This window comes from Arachis ipaensis, chromosome B3 (genome assembly GCF_059453495.1).
Source record: "Arachis ipaensis isolate K30076 ecotype BB chromosome B3, ASM5945349v1, whole genome shotgun sequence".
NCBI lineage: Eukaryota > Viridiplantae > Streptophyta > Magnoliopsida > Fabales > Fabaceae > Arachis > Arachis ipaensis.
Genome location: NC_142438.1, coordinates 27,611,750 through 27,631,640, shown reverse-complemented (window position 1 = coordinate 27,631,640; position 19,891 = coordinate 27,611,750). Strand labels below are relative to the sequence as shown.

Sequence of the window (19,891 nt, the reverse complement as noted above, 5' to 3'; positions counted from 1 at the left end):
AGTTGAATTTAATACTTAATAGTCATTTGACTCATTTTTGCTTTTTGTCATAATTCTTAAAACCGAACTAGATTGGCAGGTTGAAGTAAAATTGTTTAGCAAAAAACCAGGGAAGAAACCGGTTGAATCGGAGTTAATTGATGAACCGCAAAAATTGGTCCGGTTTTCAAGGGTATGGCCGGTCCGATGGTGCTCCGAAAACGACGGCGTTTTAATATTAAAAAAAGAAATTTTAGTAATCCACTCTCACCTGAGAGAACCGAGAAGACTAGTAGCCCTAGCAGGAGTAGCAGCCACTCACCCCCACCTTCTCCATCACCGAACTGCTCACGTCGGCCATAGGGTCCCGTCGCCGCCGGTGTTGTCAGAGAACCCTCACGTCGCCACCAAGCTCCCACTCCTCCCATCGGCATCGCTGTCGTTCGTTTGCTTCTCGTCGGAGCGCATCTGCTCTGTCGCGCTCCTCTTCCCCGTGTTCGCTGATTTTTTACCTTTTTTTTTTATTTTGTGAAAAAAGAAACGGAAAAGGCAAAAGGGAAAAAGAAACAAAACAGCAAACAGTTTGTGTGCGTGTTCGTGTTTTTGCGTTCTGACTTTTCACTGCACTGGTCACCGCCGTTTGGAGACAATGGCCGGCAAAGGCGGAAGCGCTCCGGCGACGTACTCGCCGTCTCCGACTACTCAGAAGAAGAAAACTTCCCTTTTCCAAGAAGACTGGGTCCGACCTGATGGCCGCGGCTTCCACCAGTGCAGACCTGCTTGTAACCCCTCCCACCTTCCATTTCCGTTTATTTTTTAATTATTATTATTATTTCAATCCAAACCTTAGTCTTTGAGATCATGTTTCGGTAATAATCTTTTGTTTTCTTTTTTAGGTGTAACTGAAAATGTTTAATGATATTCTTTTACAATGGATACATGCTGAATTGTAAGGTGTATTGTATTGTATTATATTGTATTGTGTGTCATGTTGAATAATTGAAGTGTTTTTTTTTTTTTGGTGACTAATTGAAGTGTTGATTATGGTATGATTAAAGTGAACATTATATTATCATAAAGAATGGTGTGTGCTGGTAGTGGAGCAGAAACAATTTGTAAATAAATATATGAGATGCACTCACTTGAGCTTATGGTAAACTACTTAACTGCCAATGTAGACTTCTGAGTTTTTGGAAATTTGAAATTTGATAATGTATGTCTCTTCAGAATCTTTTGCTTGGTTTTCATCTTTTCGATATCTCATTTGAAGCATTGTTTAATGTGCATCGGAAGATTAATGTAGCTGATTCCACCTAATGGGAAAATGCTTGCATGTTGCAGTTTTCAGGACTGGTGCTGTGAATGCTGCATCAGGATCAGCCTATGCAGAATTTGGAAATACCAAGGTCATTGTAGCTGTGTGAGTAATTCTCTTAATTGGATTGTGTTAATTACTAAATCAGCTTGCTGTGGTGTTTTTTTCCGCAGCTCTTGTTTGTTCCTTCATGTAACATGGATTTATTATTTGCATTTTGCTCTTCAGATTCGGGCCTAGAGAGAGCAAGAAGGCAATGATGTACAGTGATATAGGGCGTTTAAATTGCAATGTTAGCTATACAACGTTTGCAAGTCCAGTTCGTGGACAGGTATTTTAAAAAAATTATAGGAATTTGTTTTTCCCTTTGTTGCATATATTGCTATTAAGCATTTAATATCTTAAATCTCACAAAGTTAGGGTTCAGATCACAAAGAATACACTGCAATGCTTCATAAAGCTTTGGAGGGTGCAATAATATTAGAATCTTTCCCCAAGACCACTGTGGATGTTTTTGCTTTGGTGTTGGAATCTGGCGGCGGTAAGCTTTCATTTCATAATGTATTTCTGTTTGCTTGATAAGAGATGTTGTATTCAATGGTTAGAAATTAAGGATGATGATTTTCTGAATAAGTTACCTAAAAGCAATATAAAAATGAAGTTACGTTAATTGTTCTTTCAGAACCAAGGTTTGAATTTCACTATCAGAGGCCAAAATATGTCAGATGCCTCAGAAGGATTAGCTTAGCCCCACACTTACGTGTGGAGACACCTTGTGACTTGTGTGGGAAAAGATGTCATTTCTTATAGTTGAACCACTTTTTTCAATCAGAAGCTCTTCTGTGTGAGGCCTTAATTACTCAAGTAGATATGGAAATTGATGGCATATGCCTACTATACTGTCTTCCATAGTGATTAATATAGTGCAAGTTTTCTTCAATTAAGACTGCTGTGTGCATATGGTTACCATGTCTTGTGTTTTATACAATTTACCATTTACTTGTGGACACATAAAACGTTAGTATTTAGTTATTTACTGGCTCAATCTGTTATTGTACTCAGGTTCTTGTTCTCTTGGGATGCAGCTTTCATAAGCACAAATCTTTGATTTGTATGATAAGAAAATTGTGATGAATGATCCTATTTTAAACTTTGAAGGCATCAGAGATGTAATTTAATTATGATTGGACAAAATATGTTCTGTTTGCCGATTTTGAATGATCAATATTATTATTATTTATGAAGGTGATCTCCCAGTTGTCATATCATGTGCTAGCCTTGCCCTGGCTGATGCTGGAATAATGATGTATGATCTCGTTGCATCAGTTTCTGTGGTATGAATCTTTCTCACATTTGCAGTCTTCTGAATGCGTTTATACCTTCTTCATTGGTGGTTAAGCTGTGTCTATTATAAACTTTGTCTTGAAATTTTGATTTACTATCGAACTTGATCTTCTGCAATCTTTACTTAGTTTTGATTAGCCCCAAAATCACACGTTTCTTTATTTTTTTCAATGATTGCAGTCCTGTCTCAGTAAGAATCTTGTCATTGATCCTATTTTTGAGGAGGAAAATTCCCAAGATGGAAGCTTGATGATTACGTGCATGCCTTCTCGCTATGAAATTACTCAACTTACAGTTACTGGGGAATGGTCCACCCCAAAGATTAACGAGGTATGCCTATTTATGTTATTGTTCTGAAGAACAATACTTAGCAAATGCGTAGGTTTCCTGTTCTGAGGATTGATGCATTGCTGTTTTGTTTAGGCTCTAGTGAGAGAAACTTATATTAACATAATTATTAATTGCAACAGAACAAACTATCAGTGACATTCTAGTTTCTCGCATGCAGGGAATGCAACTTTGCCTCGACGCTTGTGCAAAGCTTGCAAAGATTATGAGGTCATGTTTGAAAGAAGCTGCTTCTGATTCTCAGGAATAGAATGTGAGTTCCAATTTTAGCACAAAAGTCACAAGATGTGCTGTTAAATTGTTTTGTTTTTTCTTTCTTTTTTTATCCGCTTTTTTCTTTCTTTCTTATTTCTTTTTTATGCATTTCCCATCCAATCTTAAAGGTGTATGAGAATTATTATAATTTTTTGGTTGAAGGGGGGAATTAGGATTAGATGCCTTGCATGTCCTGCAGTTTTGTGCTTATGAGCTTGTCAAATATAAAAGATTATTCCTACAATTCTTGGAGAAATATCTCTTGGACATAGCTATCATTATATTCTATCATTAAATGACAGATGGATGGTATGTTGACACGAAGTACGATGATGATTATGTTCTACTCTTATTCTTAAAGGAACAAAGCTTGCAATAGCCATTTTACCTTGATGTGCAAATTAATGTAGCTTATTGCCACGAATGACATCTTGTGGAGCAAAATGATTTTGGCTAGGTTTATGTAAATATAACTTGAAGTTGGTGTTATTATTTCTGAAACATGCGTTCAGCCTTTGGATTTTCAATTGAACTCTGAAATAGTAATGAACTCTAATATTTAAGTTTTGGAGTTGTTGTTTTCTTAGTTTGTTTTGACGAGGAGAATATTATGCATTATTTTTGTATATATTTATTTTGTATATATTTCACTTTTGATATTAGAAGTGATTAATAAAGGGTAAAAGAAGATAATATTTTTTAAATTGTAAAAGAAAAAAACATGTGAAAAGATGCAAGTATCATTTCTTTTTTGAAAATGTATATTCTACTTTGTATAGTTGGTTTTAAAATTAATCTTTAAAATACATTGGACCACATCGTATAATATTGGGTTTGCTCTAATTAAAATTTTCTCGAAGAATCAACTCGAGAAATAAACAAACAAGCAAATAAAGCATCACCGAAAACAAAAAACAAACAAACAAATAAAGATAACCTCATATAGTTTCATTTTTAGGCTTTAAAATGTCATCAAACGCATTTTGATCCTGCCAGCTAGTTCTTTTTCGAAGATTACTTTCATAGTATTGATTTTGAGGTACTAACTAACTTGGTACTATCTGAATTGAACATGTTGAAAGGCTAATATTTTATGCAATCGTGTGTGTCACAAAACACGTGCATTAGAACTCATGTTAAGTTTGCATAAAGTCACAAGTTGAAAAGTTGTTTTCCACAGTGAGTGCTCGAGTTTGTGGTGTTTGAAATTTAAGGGGAGAAAATGAAGGTTAGATGGTGAATTGGTGATTGAGTTTTGGAGCACATAACCTAGTCATGTGTCTGCTGCTTTTCATTGTTTTTCAAGAACCAAAATTGCTTGCAGTTGATATTCTTATTGCTTGCAATTCGTTTACTCTGCCAGATATTTGTGATTATGTCACTGAGTGCTAAAAAAAAGATAATTTTGTTTCATTACAATTTTGTAGCTGAACTTGAATTTAATCAACTCAATTTAACTATTATGCTTTTGTATTCTTTTACTTGTGTTCTATTTAACTATGATGCTTTTGATTCTCTTTTGCTGATATCCTACGATCAAACTTCAAGCTGTTTTGGATTAGAATTGAAGTTCTCTAATTTGTATAAAGCATGTCTGCAGCATTCAATTTATTTGATATTACCTTTCATTAAAATTAAATGATGATATAGAATTTCACTTACAATGACAATGTATATTTCTTCTTCAAGTTGAGGGCTTGTCAAGAGTATGCTGTGGAAAAATCCAGAGCTTAGGCAAGCGTATGTTTACTTGCTTGACTTCTTAACTATGTATTAACTGTTACTTTTCATCTTTTAAACTATATATTAACTGGTGAAAAGTTGAAAATCAAAATCTACCCTTGCTGTTTGAATTTGCTACTAGTTCATTGATAGGTTCAATTTATTTCCTCTCTTTTGCTGAACAGATCTGCTACATATACTATCATCACATCAGTGAGAAAGCCGAGGAAGCTAAAGATATACAAGTGAGAAAGCTAGTGGATACATAGCTTATGCATCACAGAAACTCTTGGAAGCAAAATGAACTACATATTAAGTTATAGTGTTGAGTTTTAAATTGTAGTAGGAGCATTTGTTTGTATTTGTGAACATGTTATAAAAGCAAGTATATGAATGAATTAGATTGGCTAGTTTGTTGACATTGAATTCTTGAAATTAGATTGGGTGTTTTGGAAAATTCTTCTCTTCTTTACCTAGTTACAAACAAAACAAATGCGAAATCTGATTCAACAAGGTTTTCAAAACAACTAAAACGGTATATTGTCATAATTTCATATAAAGCATTAATATAGATGGGAATAGCAACTTGCTAATAACATAAATGGTAGGAAACTATGAATTTGGCATATTGAAACATAGCATGAGTAAAAATTTTATGACAACTTGCTTGATTACTAGATTCTTGATTAATATTCTTCCGTTTCCCTTAATTGAAGAACTTCTACAATGGTAAACCAACTGGCTCAAAGATAAATACTAGTAGTAGCAAATAGCAACACCGAATCTCAATCTTGTTCTTGTAAATAACCTAATTCTTTCATAAATCACATTTATAATTAAAGCTAGTATCACAATAAGTGAAGTTGGCTATAACATCATAGTGTCAAATCATAAATCATATTCATATCTAACCATATATCCATCAGGACTCCTCTCCCCATTACTAGAAACAAAACCCAATTTTCATAAATAAATGACTCAACTCACCATGTTAATGTCTCTTAGCTGCAATTCCAGAGCCTCTGACATTCATGGTTGTTTTTGAACAAACAAGCTACTAGTAATATTGCATCATATATAGATAATGTGATACGTTTTTTAAAATAGCATCAAACAAATTAAGATAAAAAATTTATATTTTTTTTAGTTATTGATTCTCGCTAGCGCTGAAAAGTAAACAACAAATTAAGATATAAAGTTGCGTGAGAAGAACATTTAATAATCACATTAAGTAAAACTATTAAAATTTGAAGAACAAAAAAATGTATTCGACGAAATTGAATTGTTTACTAAAATAGAAAAAAAAAACCTTAAAAAAACAATAAAGTCTAAATTACTTTTGGTTCCTAATTAAAATGGAAACGGTCTTGAAGGATCTAATCAACATGAGTTATCCACCTTGGCATTAGCTTCTTCGCTTGCAGACTTGACAAATTTCTTCCAATAAGAATGGTTTTGCCATACAACAGACATCTCTTCGATGGGAACTCCCTTAGTCTCCGGAAGAAACTTATGAATAAAACCGCTCATGACCAAAACAAAGAAAGCAAAGAAGATGAAGAGGCCAAATTTCATGTGGCAGAGCATGGAGGTGAATACTTGAGCAATTGCAAATGTGAAAATCATATTGACCGACACATTAATACTCTGAGCTGCAGATCTGACTTCAAGGGGAAATATCTCGCTAGGAACCAACCATCCAAGAGGACCCCATGACCATGCAAATCCCATCACATAGATGCATATAAATCCCACCACAAGGAACGCATACCATTTTGGCAAGATTCCGGGGTTTCCATCCACTCCAAATTTACTTGCTATCGCGGCGGTTATCACAATCTGACAGATAAACATCTGAGCACCGCCTTCAAGAAAGAGCTTGCGCCTTCCAACTTTGTCAACGGTAAAAATTGAAACAAAGGTAGCAAGCGCATTAAACCCACCGGTGATCATGGAAGACATAAGAGAAGCGTTGCTGCCAAAACCAATGGTTCTAAACAAAACAGGAGCATAGAAAGTAATGACGTTCATGCCAGTGAGTTGCTGGAAGAAAGGAATGGCTATGGCCATCACGAGCTGAGGCCTATAATGCCTCTTCAACAGAGTGGCCCATGGGTGTTTCACTGCCATGGACGATTCACTCGCCTCAACAAGGTCCTTGAACTCTTCGTCCACGTCACTGGTTCCTCTAATCTTAATCAGCTCTTGCTTGGCTTTCTCATCTTTGCCACGCTCAATCAAGGAGCTCGGCGAGTCGGGGAGAAAGATTGCGCCGATGATGATCATGACGGCGGGGACAGCCGCGAAACCCAAGCTGTAGCGCCAGCCTTCACCGTTCTTCAACTTGGCGAAGAAATAGTTGAGGACGTTGGCCACAAAGATTCCAATGGTGATGGCCAATTGGAACATCATGTTAAGGGCTCCTCTGTATTTGTAAGGAGCAACCTCCGACACATAGATTGGAACAGACTGATTGGCACATCCAATTCCGAAGCCAAGCAACATGCGACCAACAATGAGCATCCACACTTTCTGAGCAAAGGCATTGAAACCGGCACCAACGAGGAACAGAATACCGCCGGACAACATGGTAAGACGCCTTCCAAAGATTCGAGTGATGGAAGACGCACAGAGTGATGCCACGAGAGCAGCCAGATACAGGGAGGATGTAAAGAGTGTCAAAACCTGGCTGTCAAATCTGCAATACTGATTGTCAGATGGCTTCATGTTCATCTCCTTTGCATACACGTCTGGGAAAAATTTCTTCAAAAAAGGATCCATCGATGTAACTCCACCTGAGATGCCAAGATCATATCCAAAAATTAGTCCTCCAAATGCAGCAACCATGCACGTCACAAAAACCCGGAAAGTGAGTTTTCCCGGATATTGCTTTCCATTGCCAGACCCCTTTCCAATGAGTCCACCGGCCATTGTTATATTTAATCGGTTAATGGAATGGAAACAAGGGAGAAGAGAAAAAGAATCACTGATGATGAGGGAGAGATATGACTAAGAGAAGAGAAGGGAAGAGAAAAGAAAGGACTAAGGTTTGGTTTGTAGTTGAGTTGAGATCAAACCAGAGAAACAAACAAAGACTACAATATTTATATATCTTCTGAAACTGTTTTAAATATTAAATTAATAGGCAGTTTAAAATAAATCTTATCTTTTTAAAATGAAATTTATCTATATCTATATCTATATATAGATAGATAATATTAAATTAAATTTAAATAAAACAAAAAAACAAAAGTCAAGTTATCTAATAATAAATCAAAATTTAATTTTAAAAAAAGATAAAAGATGGTTAAATGTGTTTTATCCTATTAAAAATTTTGAAACACTATCATATATAGAGGTTAACATCAAACGAACCCACTGTTAATTTATTAAAGAAAGATAATACTAATTAAGAAGCTAAGTGAAGGAAAAAGTAAATTTTTAAAGAGTAATGTTACATAGTTAAATATTATAGACAATATGTATGATTCATAATATTTGTGTTTATAAGAGAGTATAAATTACTCTCCTAATTTAATTGACAAAATTAATTTTTTTTGTTAATTTTTTTTATAATTAATTATCTTTTCTTATTTAATTATACTAAAAATTAATTCCAAATTTAATGTGAATCAAATTCTAAAAATTTTTTCTTCATTATTGTTACATGCATTTAGAATTTTATAATTTTTTTCTCCCAAATAAAAATTTTAAATTCTTATATTTTTTATTTTTTAAAAATCTCAAATCACTTGAACACATTTTATAAAAAATAAAAACATCTTAAATTTTATCGCTTTTTATTTATTGAAAATTATAAACATCCAAAATTGTTGGTTTATGACCTATAAAATAAAATAATAAATAATAATAAATTAACACCAATTTATTGATTATGGATATCATGTATATAAAATTATAAATATTATACTATAAAATTATGGATGTTAAATTAGAGAATTTAACAACTTATGTTATACAACTCATATTTTACATATAGACTATTATAAAATAAAAAATAAAAAATAAAATATAAAAAAATTAAGAAATAAAATTTTAAAAATAATTATTAACTCGTCATATTAAAATTAATAAATAAGCATACATATGAATAGTAAATAAAAAATATTAAAATTATGACCCTTTGGCGCTTTTTATTTTTATTATGGAGAAGGGATTGGGGTAGGACCTGTATATGGAGAGCGTGTGAGCTTTACAACGGTGTGGGATTAGGTAAGGACAAATCGGACGGTCCGAAATCTCCATTACAAATCGGATGGTCCGCATTGAAAAATAAAAACAGAACGGACGGTCCGATTTGCTACATCCAAAATTCGAATTTTCTTCTATGCAAATCGGACCATCCGATTTGTCCCTATTATTTTTCTTCTCATGCAATTCGCATGGTCCGTTTTGTGAGCTTAGCATGTCTGAAAATTCTGCCCCACATTGATGTTAAGCACCACCATAGTAACATAACTCAGCACAACACATTCATCACTCCAATATGAAAAAAAAATGAGCCACCCTTTGGTGCACATGTAAGATAATTTAAAATATATAACAAGACACATGGTTTAAAATTTAGTAATATTAATTGTAAAAATTTGTTAACTATGGATATTATATATATGAAATTATGAATGTTATGAGTACGAAATTATGGATGTTATGTGTACCTTACCTAACTATGAATGTTATGTGTATGAACTTATGGATGTTATAAATAAATATGTTAATTGAATAAATTAATTTAAGTATTTGACATTCTTTTTTTAAATTTAATTATAGTAAAATTTAAAAATATATGTAAATCAGAATAAATAATTTCACTTTGAAAAATATAAAACAAATTTTTAAATTATCAATCAAAGACCGTGATTTAAAAAATTGTTGTTGATTTAAATGTATAATGTCTCAAAAAAAATTAAAATATTTTGAATCATGATTTATTAATGCATATGTGAAATAATTTGAAATATATAATAAAATATAGTTTAGAATTGCATAATATTAATTGTAAAAATATATTAATTATAAAAATTATGTGTCTGAATATATAGATGTTACATAATAAATAAAAAATGTGTTTTTGTTATTATAATATAAATTAAATACCATAAATATAAATTATGTATATTCATTTAATAAAAATGTAAATTGATAAAGTATGTGCTTATAATATGCTATTTAATATATGCACTTAATGTTTTTATATACAATAAATATTGCAGTAAAATAAATAGGCGCGTGAAAGGATCATAATTAATTTTTTTTCATCTCATTAAATAAAATTAAAAATAGAAGGTTTTGGCTAATTTTGGTTCCCTAAGTTTGGTTACCAAAATTTTTTCATCTTTAAATTGGCTAGAAAGAATGAAGATGCATTGCCATCCAACATCTATGAAGGGAAGCTACAAGCAGAGTTTAAAAAAGACAAAAAAAAAAAAATCCAAATGATGATGATTATTAAATCACTCTTTCACCTTAGCCCATGACAACAATAAATTCTGTTGGGCTGAATTTGTGGGCCGTGAAACGTCTTTATTGTTGTCATGGGCTAAGGTGGAAGAGTGGTTTAATACGCCCCCGCAAGCTGGAGGATGAAAGATGTCAAGAACACTAAGCTTATTCAGATTAAGATGGAAGGGTTGAGGAGACAAAGGCTTGGTGAAGATGTCAGCTAGTTGCCCAGAGGAGGGAATTGGGAGAAGTTTCATCACTCCAGCTTGAGCTTTTTGTCGAACCAAGTGACAATCAACCTCTAAATGTTTGGTCCGTTCATGAAAAACCGGGTTAGCAGTAATATGAAGAGCACTCTGATTATCACAATATAAAACTGGTGGGCAAATAGGAGAGATGCGTAAAAATTGTAACACATTTAGTATCCATTGAAGTTCACAAGTTGTGTTGGCAAGTGCACGATATTCTGCTTTCGTGGATGAGCGGGCAACATTGGTTTGTTTCTTGGTCTTCCAAGAGATTAAAGAACTGCCTAAGAAGAAACAATAACCTGTTAAAGATCGCCGAGTGTCAGGACATCCGGCCCAATCAGAGTCACTGAAGCCGAGAAGCTGAATTTCTGATTCCCTTGGAAAGAAAAGTCCTTTGCCGGGACTAGTTTTCAGATATCGTAACACATGCTTGGCAGCTTGAAGATGAGATTCAGTAGGAGATGCCATGAATTTACTTAATTGTTGAGTGGTATACATGATGTCCGGTCGAGTAGTGGTGAGATAGATAAGACGGCCAACCAAACGACGATATACAAAAGGGTCGGATAGCAGGGGACTTTTGTCTTGATATAGTCTTGTGGTACTATCCATTGGAACAGAGGCAGGTTTAGCACCTAATAAACCAGAATCTTCCAAAAGATCAAGACAATATTTTCTCTGAGATAAGCAAATTTCCTTCTTTGATTGAGCAACCTCAATACCCAAAAAATATTTTAATGGGCCCAAGTCTTTAAATCGAAAGTGTTGGTGCAAAATAGACTTAATGGCAGCAAGTTCAGAAATGGAATTACCAGTGAGAACAATGTCGTCAACATAGACTAAAAGGATAGAAATTTGATCACCAATGAATTTGACAAATAAACTATAATCAAATGAGGTCTGCTGATATCCATGAGATAGCAAAAGATGAGAAAGTTTGTCATACCACATACGACTAGATTGTCGTAAACCATACAGTGACTTTAGTAGCTTACAGCATTGATTCGGTTGAGGAGATATAAATCCAGGTGGCAGAGTCATATAAACATCTTCAGAAAGATCCCCATGTAAGAAAGCATTATTGACATCCAACTGATGTATAGGCTAATGCTTCATAGAGGCCAATGCCAAAACTAATCTGATGGTGGCAGGCTTGACAACAGGGGAGAAAGTTTTCAAGAAATCAACACCTTCAGTTTGAGTGAACCCTTTAGCCACAAGGCGTGCTTTATATCGATCAACTGAACCATCAGGCTTGCGTTTGATGCGATAGACCCATTTACAGCCAACCGGCTTAACCCCTGCAGGGCAATCAACAAGACGCCAAGTTTTGTTCATCTCAAGAGCATCCAACTCATCTTTCATAGCACTACGCCAATTAGAGTGTTGATTGGCGTCCTTAAAAGACTTTGGCTCAATGTCAGAATGTAGAGATAAAATAAACTTTTTATGTGAAGATGAAAGAGAAGAAAAAGACATGACTGAAGATAAAGGATACTTGCACTTTGAGGGAGATTGATTTGTAGAGATGAGAGAGGAGTTACACAAGTAATCAGAGAGATATGCTGGAGGTCAGTGAGACCGGTCGGAATGACGAGGATAAGGTTGCTCAGGTGGTGAAGAAGGTGACGGGGGATGAGAAGGTGATGGTGGACTAGTGTCTAGTGTTGAAAGTGATTCGGTGGTCATGGGTTCAACTTGGTTAGGAAATGATAGTGAGGAAGAAGGAGAGGTTGTTGGAGAAAATAAAGGACTAGGTGGAGTTGGGTCAATGGGTATAGGTGAGGGTTCAACTGGAAGACTAACTGAATCTTGTTTTTGAGAAGGTGTGTTTGGCAATGTTGGGCTGAGTGTCTGGAATTGGACATTTTTTGTGACTAAGGGCAAGATCATTTCATAAAAAATTACGTTTCTAGAAATCTCAATTCTTTTATCTTCTAAATCATAAATAATATATCCTTTAAAACCAGGTTGAAAGCCAATAAATACAGCCTTTTTAGCTCTTGGATCAAATTTTGATCTATTTGCCATTTTTGTAGAAACAAAACATAAGCATCCAAAAACTTTAAGGTCATGATAATTTGGTGGATGATTGAACAAAATCTCAAATGGTGTTTTAAAATTAATTGCGAATGATGGAACTCTATTAAGTAAATAAACAGCATGTCTAACAGCATAAGACCAAAAAGATGATGGTAAATTAGATTGAAACATAAGAGCACGAGCTATATTCAAAATATGTTGATGCTTGCGTTCTACCCTTCCATTTTGTTGAGGAGTTTCAACACAACTACGTTGATGAATAATGCCCTTTGAAGCATAAAAATCAGGTAAAATAAATTCTGGTCCATTATCGGAACGAATAGTTTTGACTTTGGAGTTGAATTGTGTTTCAATTAAAGTAATAAAATTTTTTATTTGATTTTGCACTTCTCCTTTTGATTTTAATAAAGTAACCCATGTAAAGCGGCTAAAATCATCAACAATAGTAAAAAAATATTTATGATTATGAATAGAATTTTGTCGAAACGGACCCCAAATATCAAAGTGTAATAAATCAAAACTTGCATTGGCTTTGTTAAAACTTTGAGAAAATGAAAGTTTCTTTTGTTTAGAAATATGACAAATGTCACAAGCCTCGTCATGATGCATAGAGATAAAAGGAAATTGTTTATGTAAATGATTAAGTCTTTGCCCAGAAAGGTGTCCTAAACGAAAATGCCATATATTGGAAGGTGTAATGGGTGGAGATTGGATGGAATTTATGGAGTGTGTAGTAGATAAATTTTTACCGAAATTGGGTTCAAAGACATATAATCCCTCTCTCATTCTGGCCAAATCAATCGTCCCCAAATTGTTGCTCTGTAGAGTGCAAGAAGAAGGTGAAAAAGTGAGTTCACATATGAGTGCTGAAGTAATTTTTGAAACAGAGATAATATTAAAGTTGAAGTGAGGTAAATAAAGAACATCATGAAGAACCAAGGATGGTGAAAACTGAACGATGCCTTTATAAGAAACAGTAGTTCGAGAACCATTTGGAAAATGAACAATAATAGGAGAAATTTGTGTGTAAGAAATAAACCAAGATAAATTTGATGCAATATGATCTGTGGCACCAGAATCAATGATCCAAGTATTCAAGAATGAATCTCGATTTGAAGAATTGTTAACAGTAGAAAAGGTATTGAAAGAACAAAGATAATGAGTAATTGGACTTGGCAAAAGCTCAAGTTGATTTGAAGGACGAGCTTCTTCATTGAAAGGAAGTGCCATGAAAGAAAAGTGTTGGGATGACGAAAGGTCGAAAAGAGGCTCCGGATGAAGTTGCTGGTGTGCCCTTTCTCCTTGATCCATGGATGTCAGCAGAGCTCAAGAAGAGCTCTGATACCATAATAAAATTGTGAAAGAATAGGAAAATAAAAGAATTTGTGGACCGTGAGACGTCTTTATTGTTGTCATGGGCTAAGGTGGAAGAGTGGTTTAATAATGATTACAACAACTCTTGTAGAGAAGCGAAGTTAATGGCAGCATTCTTAAAGCACCGAATCAACGTGGATTCAAAGAAAGAGAGCAGTAGTTGGAGTAGAAGATGGATTGATCCCTTCTCTGCTCTTTCCAATGAACTTGAGGCTTTGGCCATATTAAAGATCACTTATGATGATGAGGGTTTCCACTTCTACGGGCAAAAGTACCTTGCAGTATACAATTTTATGAAAAAATTCAATAATGATTAAGACAAGTCTATCAAAAACAGAATACACACCGATTTCAGATAAAAAAATCAAAGAAGCAACATACATTACTGCTGAGTTTAACAACAATGATAAATTATCTCTTTCTAAATTTGTGGACAATGCTAGTTCTTTCAAAGTGTTCTTTTGTTACTTCAATGTGTAGTGGAGCAACAACATAAACTATAGTTTGGAGATAAATTCTTCAATCTCTTTATTATTTTCATCTTATGTAATTCATCTCTCAATAACCATGTATATACACACATGGCCACCATATATCTATATCCATCTTATTGCATACGATTTGAGACTCGCCATAAGCACTTTTTTTTTTCAATATATTTTTTGTTTGTTAAATGATCTTATGAAATATCATTGAAAAACTAGTTTTGAGGCAAGTTTAGTTTAATTTCAATAAAAATTTGCTAATTTTTTAATGTTCATTGGGTTGTCCGTTGTCAAAGACAAAACGATTTCAAAACCGAACATTAGCCATCCATCAGATTGTCTTGATTCTTGAATGGACAAAATTTTTATTTTAAAAATAAACTCGTAAAATATAAATTTTTTTTAGTCGGTCACATTCTTTAATCTACAACAAAAACACGAGCTGCCAATTTAAATAATTTTGTTTAGAACAGTTTTTTAAGAGTTTAATAGGATGTTAAAGCAAAAATAATACAATAGTTAATTGAAAATATTAAATAAATAAATATAGAATAGACTCCTCAAACATACACAAAGTATCTTAAATTTTAACAAAATAGAGATCAACACCCTACTAAAGAACTATTTTATGCTCTATTGTCTCCACTTTCTTCCTTTTCCATCCGTCTCTCTGCTATTTTTTCTTTTGTGATGACGCCTTCCTCCACTACTGTTGCCTAATGCCTTGTTCTTATCAGATATTATTTACATCTCTTCTGGCTATAGAAGAATATGATTGATACACTTTTGAAAACTGATCTTCAGCTGTGTTATTTTCCCTAGTGAGGAAGCACAAATTATGGTGCAATAGACTATTTTGCCGAATTTTTTCTTTTATTATATTTAATTTTTATTGTTAAATGAGATGAGATGATATTACTGTAATTTTGTTAAATTTATTTATCTTTTGTTTAAAATAAAATTTTTTTTGTCCTAATTTGAACAATGTTAACTCTCTAAAAAAAGATGGAATATAAGATTAAGATAGAGATGATGAAGTTTTAGATAAAAATTAAAAGATATAAATTAGAAGACATTAAAGTGTAATCAATATAAAGATAATGTATAAAGATGGGATATATAAGTTAAAAATTTAAATAACAGAGGAGCTAATAAAAAACCTGACAGAACAACTTAAATAATTATCACTATTTTTTACCTATTTAAATTGAAAATGATTTAATTTAAAAATAATAAACTATCTATGAGTGAAGCTAAGTTTTCTTTTTCATAAAATCAAATATTTGTAAAAGTAAATTAAATAATAGTTTAATTTGATACATTGAATATTGTATTTATCTTTAAATTCATGCATTTAAATAATTATTTCATATATTTTACTTTTATAATTTGATATTTGTATAAATTTTTTTTATACTTGTGTATGAAAATTAAATCTTAAAAAAAGGATCACCTAAATAAAATGAATTGACCTTAATATTACCTAAATGTCATAAATTTATTACAATTTTTTTTTATTTTATTGTGTGTAAATTATAATGATTTAAATTTTATATAAATCATCTCACAACGATTCAGTAGGTAAAGTTATTAGAGTAGTAAATCGTAAATAGCAGAGATAATCATTATCTAAATATATACTAAATCTAAATCGTGGCACTCTGCACTCATTTAGTTGAACTTTGTGATAAATGATAGCATGCTACAGGAATTTAGGACACGAGTAATAAATAGTTACATTTTACAACGAATGCAAGTGAAATAATGAGCGAATGCAAATATAGAGTCCTACTAAAACAAAGAATCAAACTAAAATAAAGTATAATTAAAAAATAAATTCAACTAAAACAACGAGTACAAAGCATGTATGACGAAGGCTAGCACTTGCATGAAGTTAAGGAGCTTGGTTTACTCTTTTAAATAGACTATAGTAATAACCCATATTGAATCTTACCGTATTATCCCATAGTAATTGTTATTAGTTTTTTAAAAATATATTAATTTATTATCAATTTAAAGTGAGATAATATGATGTTAAATTTAGGTTAACTTTGACCTATTGATTTACAATGCTTTGAAAAATTTTTGACTATAATATTATTAAGTCTTTCATAAATTGGGAGGTCTATTTACTATCATATAAATTATATATCCGACAACAACATTATTATTATGTTAATCCACTAATATCATTTTTTTTCAATTAAGTGTACCAGTGATTCTAAACAATAAAGCATTTTATATAACCAAATCATAATATATATGCGTTTTTTTTTCTTTGTTTGTTTTCTTTTTCTTTTTTTTTTTTTCTTTCTCTTCATCATTCCTTCTTTTTTTAGTTGATTATTTCTTCCTCTCTTATTTTCTCCTCCTCTTCCTCTTCTTTCTCCTCTTCATTCATCATCATCATCATTATCTTTATCATTATTGTCAAGATTAGTATTGTTTCCTTCTTTTTCTTATATTTTTTTCTTATTTTTTTTATCTTCTTTGTTTGTTTATTTATTTGTGTATTTTAAAAATGTTTTATGAAGGAGAAGAATAAGAAAGAAAAGTAGAATACAAAAAATCACGATAAAGATGAAAAAGAAGAGAAATGACCCCGAAATTTTTTATATAAAACAAAATAAAATAGAAATGACATTGAAATTTGGAATTTTTGTTCCTTTATAAAATAAAATAAATAATTATTTTCTCAGAAAATATTTTTCATCTTTATTTTTAGGAATACGATTTTTTTTCTTTTTTTGCGATTAAGAGCAAGTTCACCGCACCTCCCGGCGAACTCTATGATGAGTTCGGAGATAAAAGCAGGCCTATTGGAGATCAAGCAGCCACAATTTTTCTAATTACTTTCTTCCTCACTATTGGCATTGTTGCTACGATGTCAGAAAATCCATTGTTATCCATTCATTGCGATGGTGAAATAGTTTATGATGAAAAAGGTTCAATTATCTTTAGATCGGGCCAACCGATAATTACGTATATGACACCGAAAATCAACAGTTTAACAGCTTTGAAGAATTTGATATTGCATGCCCTCGGACAACAGGAGTCTAAAAGGGTGAAAAAATTTACTACAGATATCCGATCGAGTTAGATGGCAACTTGTTTTATAAAAGGTATGTTACGTTTGTGTTGTCTTTGTCTCTGTTGCTAGTGTATTTATCAGATCATCGTTGTGAGCGATATTTCTATTGTTTTGAATTAGGTACCAGTTGCGCGACGACGAGGACGTACGGCTTATAAGGTCGTGGCACAACCGATGGACTAATATTCATCTGTTGGAATTATACGTGTTTCTTGTTGAGTTTGGTGGCCGAGGATCATCTGCAGATACTGTCGATGATAGTCTGACGAGTGGCGTTGTTAGAAGAACTATCAGAAGGACGATGGTGGACCGAAATATGTCATCTCAGGGTAGTCAGGAGGGGTCTAATGTTGAAGTTCGTAACGTTGACTTAATGGATGACGGTCTTGAAAGTCATGACAGTTCTGCTATTAGAGATCCGATGATGGAGCAGTATGAAGTCAACCTCGATGATGGAGACGATGCTGACGAAGAACCACCCGAAATCCCTGATGATGGTGACGAGGAAGAGGAGATGAACTACTATGGTGACACACAGATTGCTCTGACACAGCCTGCCATTTCTCGACCATATGACCGGCCGGATCATTTCACTAGGTTGAATCTCGATGCAATGACTTCGTATTGGTCGTTTACCCAAGGAGGTACTGAAGAAGACCTAAGCAACGAGTTTGAGGCTAGACAACAATTTGGGAACAAGGAAGCAGTCATGTTGGCAGTTAAGCAGTACAGCATCAGGAGGGGTGTGAAGTACAAAATAGTAGAGAGTGACCATTGGAGGTACAATGCACGATGTATCCAGTTTGGACCCGGTTGTAATTGAAGCATACTTATATCATATCGCCGAAAGCAAGAAAGGTGGGAGGTTAGGAGATACACTGGTCCTCATACTTGCATGCAAACTTTGATGGGGCAAGATCATCGTAGGTTGGATTCAAAAGTGATTGCACAACACATTATCACGATGGTCAAGGCCGATCCGACAATCAGCATCAGGGTTTTACAAGGAGGTGTGGAGAATCACTTTGGTTACAAGGTGTCGTACAGAAAGGTTTGGCTTGCAAAACAGAGAGTCATCACTAGAATATATGACGATTGGGAGGAGTCATACAACGAGCTTCCTCGGTGGTTATTCGCTATACAGATGTACTTGCCAGGTAAGATTTATTTTCGGTTTATTTATTCGCTATTAAATAATTCAGCCATGTACAAAAAGCTGAGTAATGTATGTCCATTTAGGTACTTGGGTGCAACTAGTGACATAGCCTTGGCCTACCTCCACCGACACTGTGATGTTTCATCGGGTCTTTTGGACGTTTCCACCGTGTGTTGAGGCCTTCAAGCATTGCAAGCCACTTATCTCTATTGATGGCACCCACCTATATGGTAAATACGGTGGAACTTTTTTGATGGCCATAGCGCAAGACGGGAATGCAAACATTCTGCTCGTTGCATTCGCAGTTGTTGAGGGTGAGACAAAGGAGGCGTGGTTGTTCTTTCTTTCGTACTTACGGGAGCATGTTACACCACAACCAGGGGTGTTAGTGATTTCAGACAAACACAAGTCCATTGATGAAGCACTAAATGCCGAAGGGAGTTTATGGAAACCGCCGCATGCCTTCCAAGCATTTTGTACAAGACACATTGCAGCGAATTTCATGACCCAAGAACAAAGACTTGAAGAAGGTTCTTATTAATGCAGCGTACTCGAAGTCGCATCATGAGTTCGCTCATTATTATGGCCGTCTGAGGGGAAAAAACGTAGCTATTACAAACTGGCTTGAAGAAATGCCACGGTCACAGTGGGCACAGTATGCTGATGACCAGGGAAAAGCGACGAGCATCAAACCCATCGGGCCGTACTAACGGAATACGGTGGTAGGCCCAAGAAAGCATCAAGCTGACGCATCCTCCCAAGTTGCGCTGACCATGCTCCGTGGCCTGGCACATCTGGCGGTACAGCCATGCCAACACAGCCGAACTCCACGACAACCTGCCACACGCATCAAGGTCCTCCAGCAGGGGAAGCCACCTGATATGCACCTGAGAGTCAGATGCATCGGAGAAGAGGATACCACCTATCAACGACATGATGTATCCTCTCGTATACCTCATCAACCGATCCTCTTTGGCATCTTGCTCTACCTCTCCACAAACTGTGTTGTGGAACCAAGTAAGCTTCACAGTCCACTTCGTCTGTGACTGCCTGTCCTCTGGGCTG

The 19,891-nt window shown here is 34.1% G+C and overlaps 2 protein-coding genes across 5 annotated transcripts; one reads left to right on the top strand and one right to left on the bottom strand.

Moving 5' to 3' along the window:
• The first annotated feature begins 242 nt into the window (after positions 1–242).
• Positions 243–5,420, top strand: LOC107630131 (exosome complex component RRP41-like). Of its 3 annotated transcripts, XR_001618149.3 has the most exons (9): positions 243–761; positions 1,321–1,399; positions 1,523–1,625; positions 1,715–1,835; positions 2,540–2,628; positions 2,819–2,968; positions 3,147–3,239; positions 4,931–4,981; positions 5,149–5,420. XR_001618149.3 is itself a non-coding variant. In XM_016333186.3 (8 exons), the coding sequence occupies exons 1-7, from the start codon at positions 629–631 to the stop codon at positions 3,234–3,236; spliced, it is 765 nt and encodes a 254-aa protein (XP_016188672.1). In that variant the 5' UTR covers positions 243–628; the 3' UTR covers positions 3,237–3,239; positions 5,149–5,420. The 3 variants fall into 3 exon arrangements, 2 of the variants coding, with proteins under 2 accessions (XP_016188672.1, XP_016188670.1); XM_016333186.3 differs by lacking the exon at positions 4,931–4,981; XM_016333184.3 differs by lacking the exons at positions 4,931–4,981; positions 5,149–5,420 and adding an exon at positions 3,544–3,808.
• Positions 5,421–6,343: 923 nt separating this feature from the next.
• LOC148570137 (sugar carrier protein C-like) lies at positions 6,344–12,570 on the bottom strand. 2 transcript variants are annotated; one of them, XM_088509797.1, is made up of 2 exons: positions 12,556–12,570; positions 6,344–7,852 (listed from the first exon to the last, which is right to left on the bottom strand). In XM_088509797.1, the coding sequence occupies exons 1-2, from the start codon at positions 12,568–12,570 to the stop codon at positions 6,344–6,346; spliced, it is 1,524 nt and encodes a 507-aa protein (XP_088365923.1). The 2 variants fall into 2 exon arrangements, with proteins under 2 accessions (XP_088365923.1, XP_088365922.1); XM_088509796.1 differs by lacking the exon at positions 12,556–12,570 and having other exon boundaries at positions 6,344–7,894.
• Positions 12,571–19,891: the final 7,321 nt, after the last annotated feature.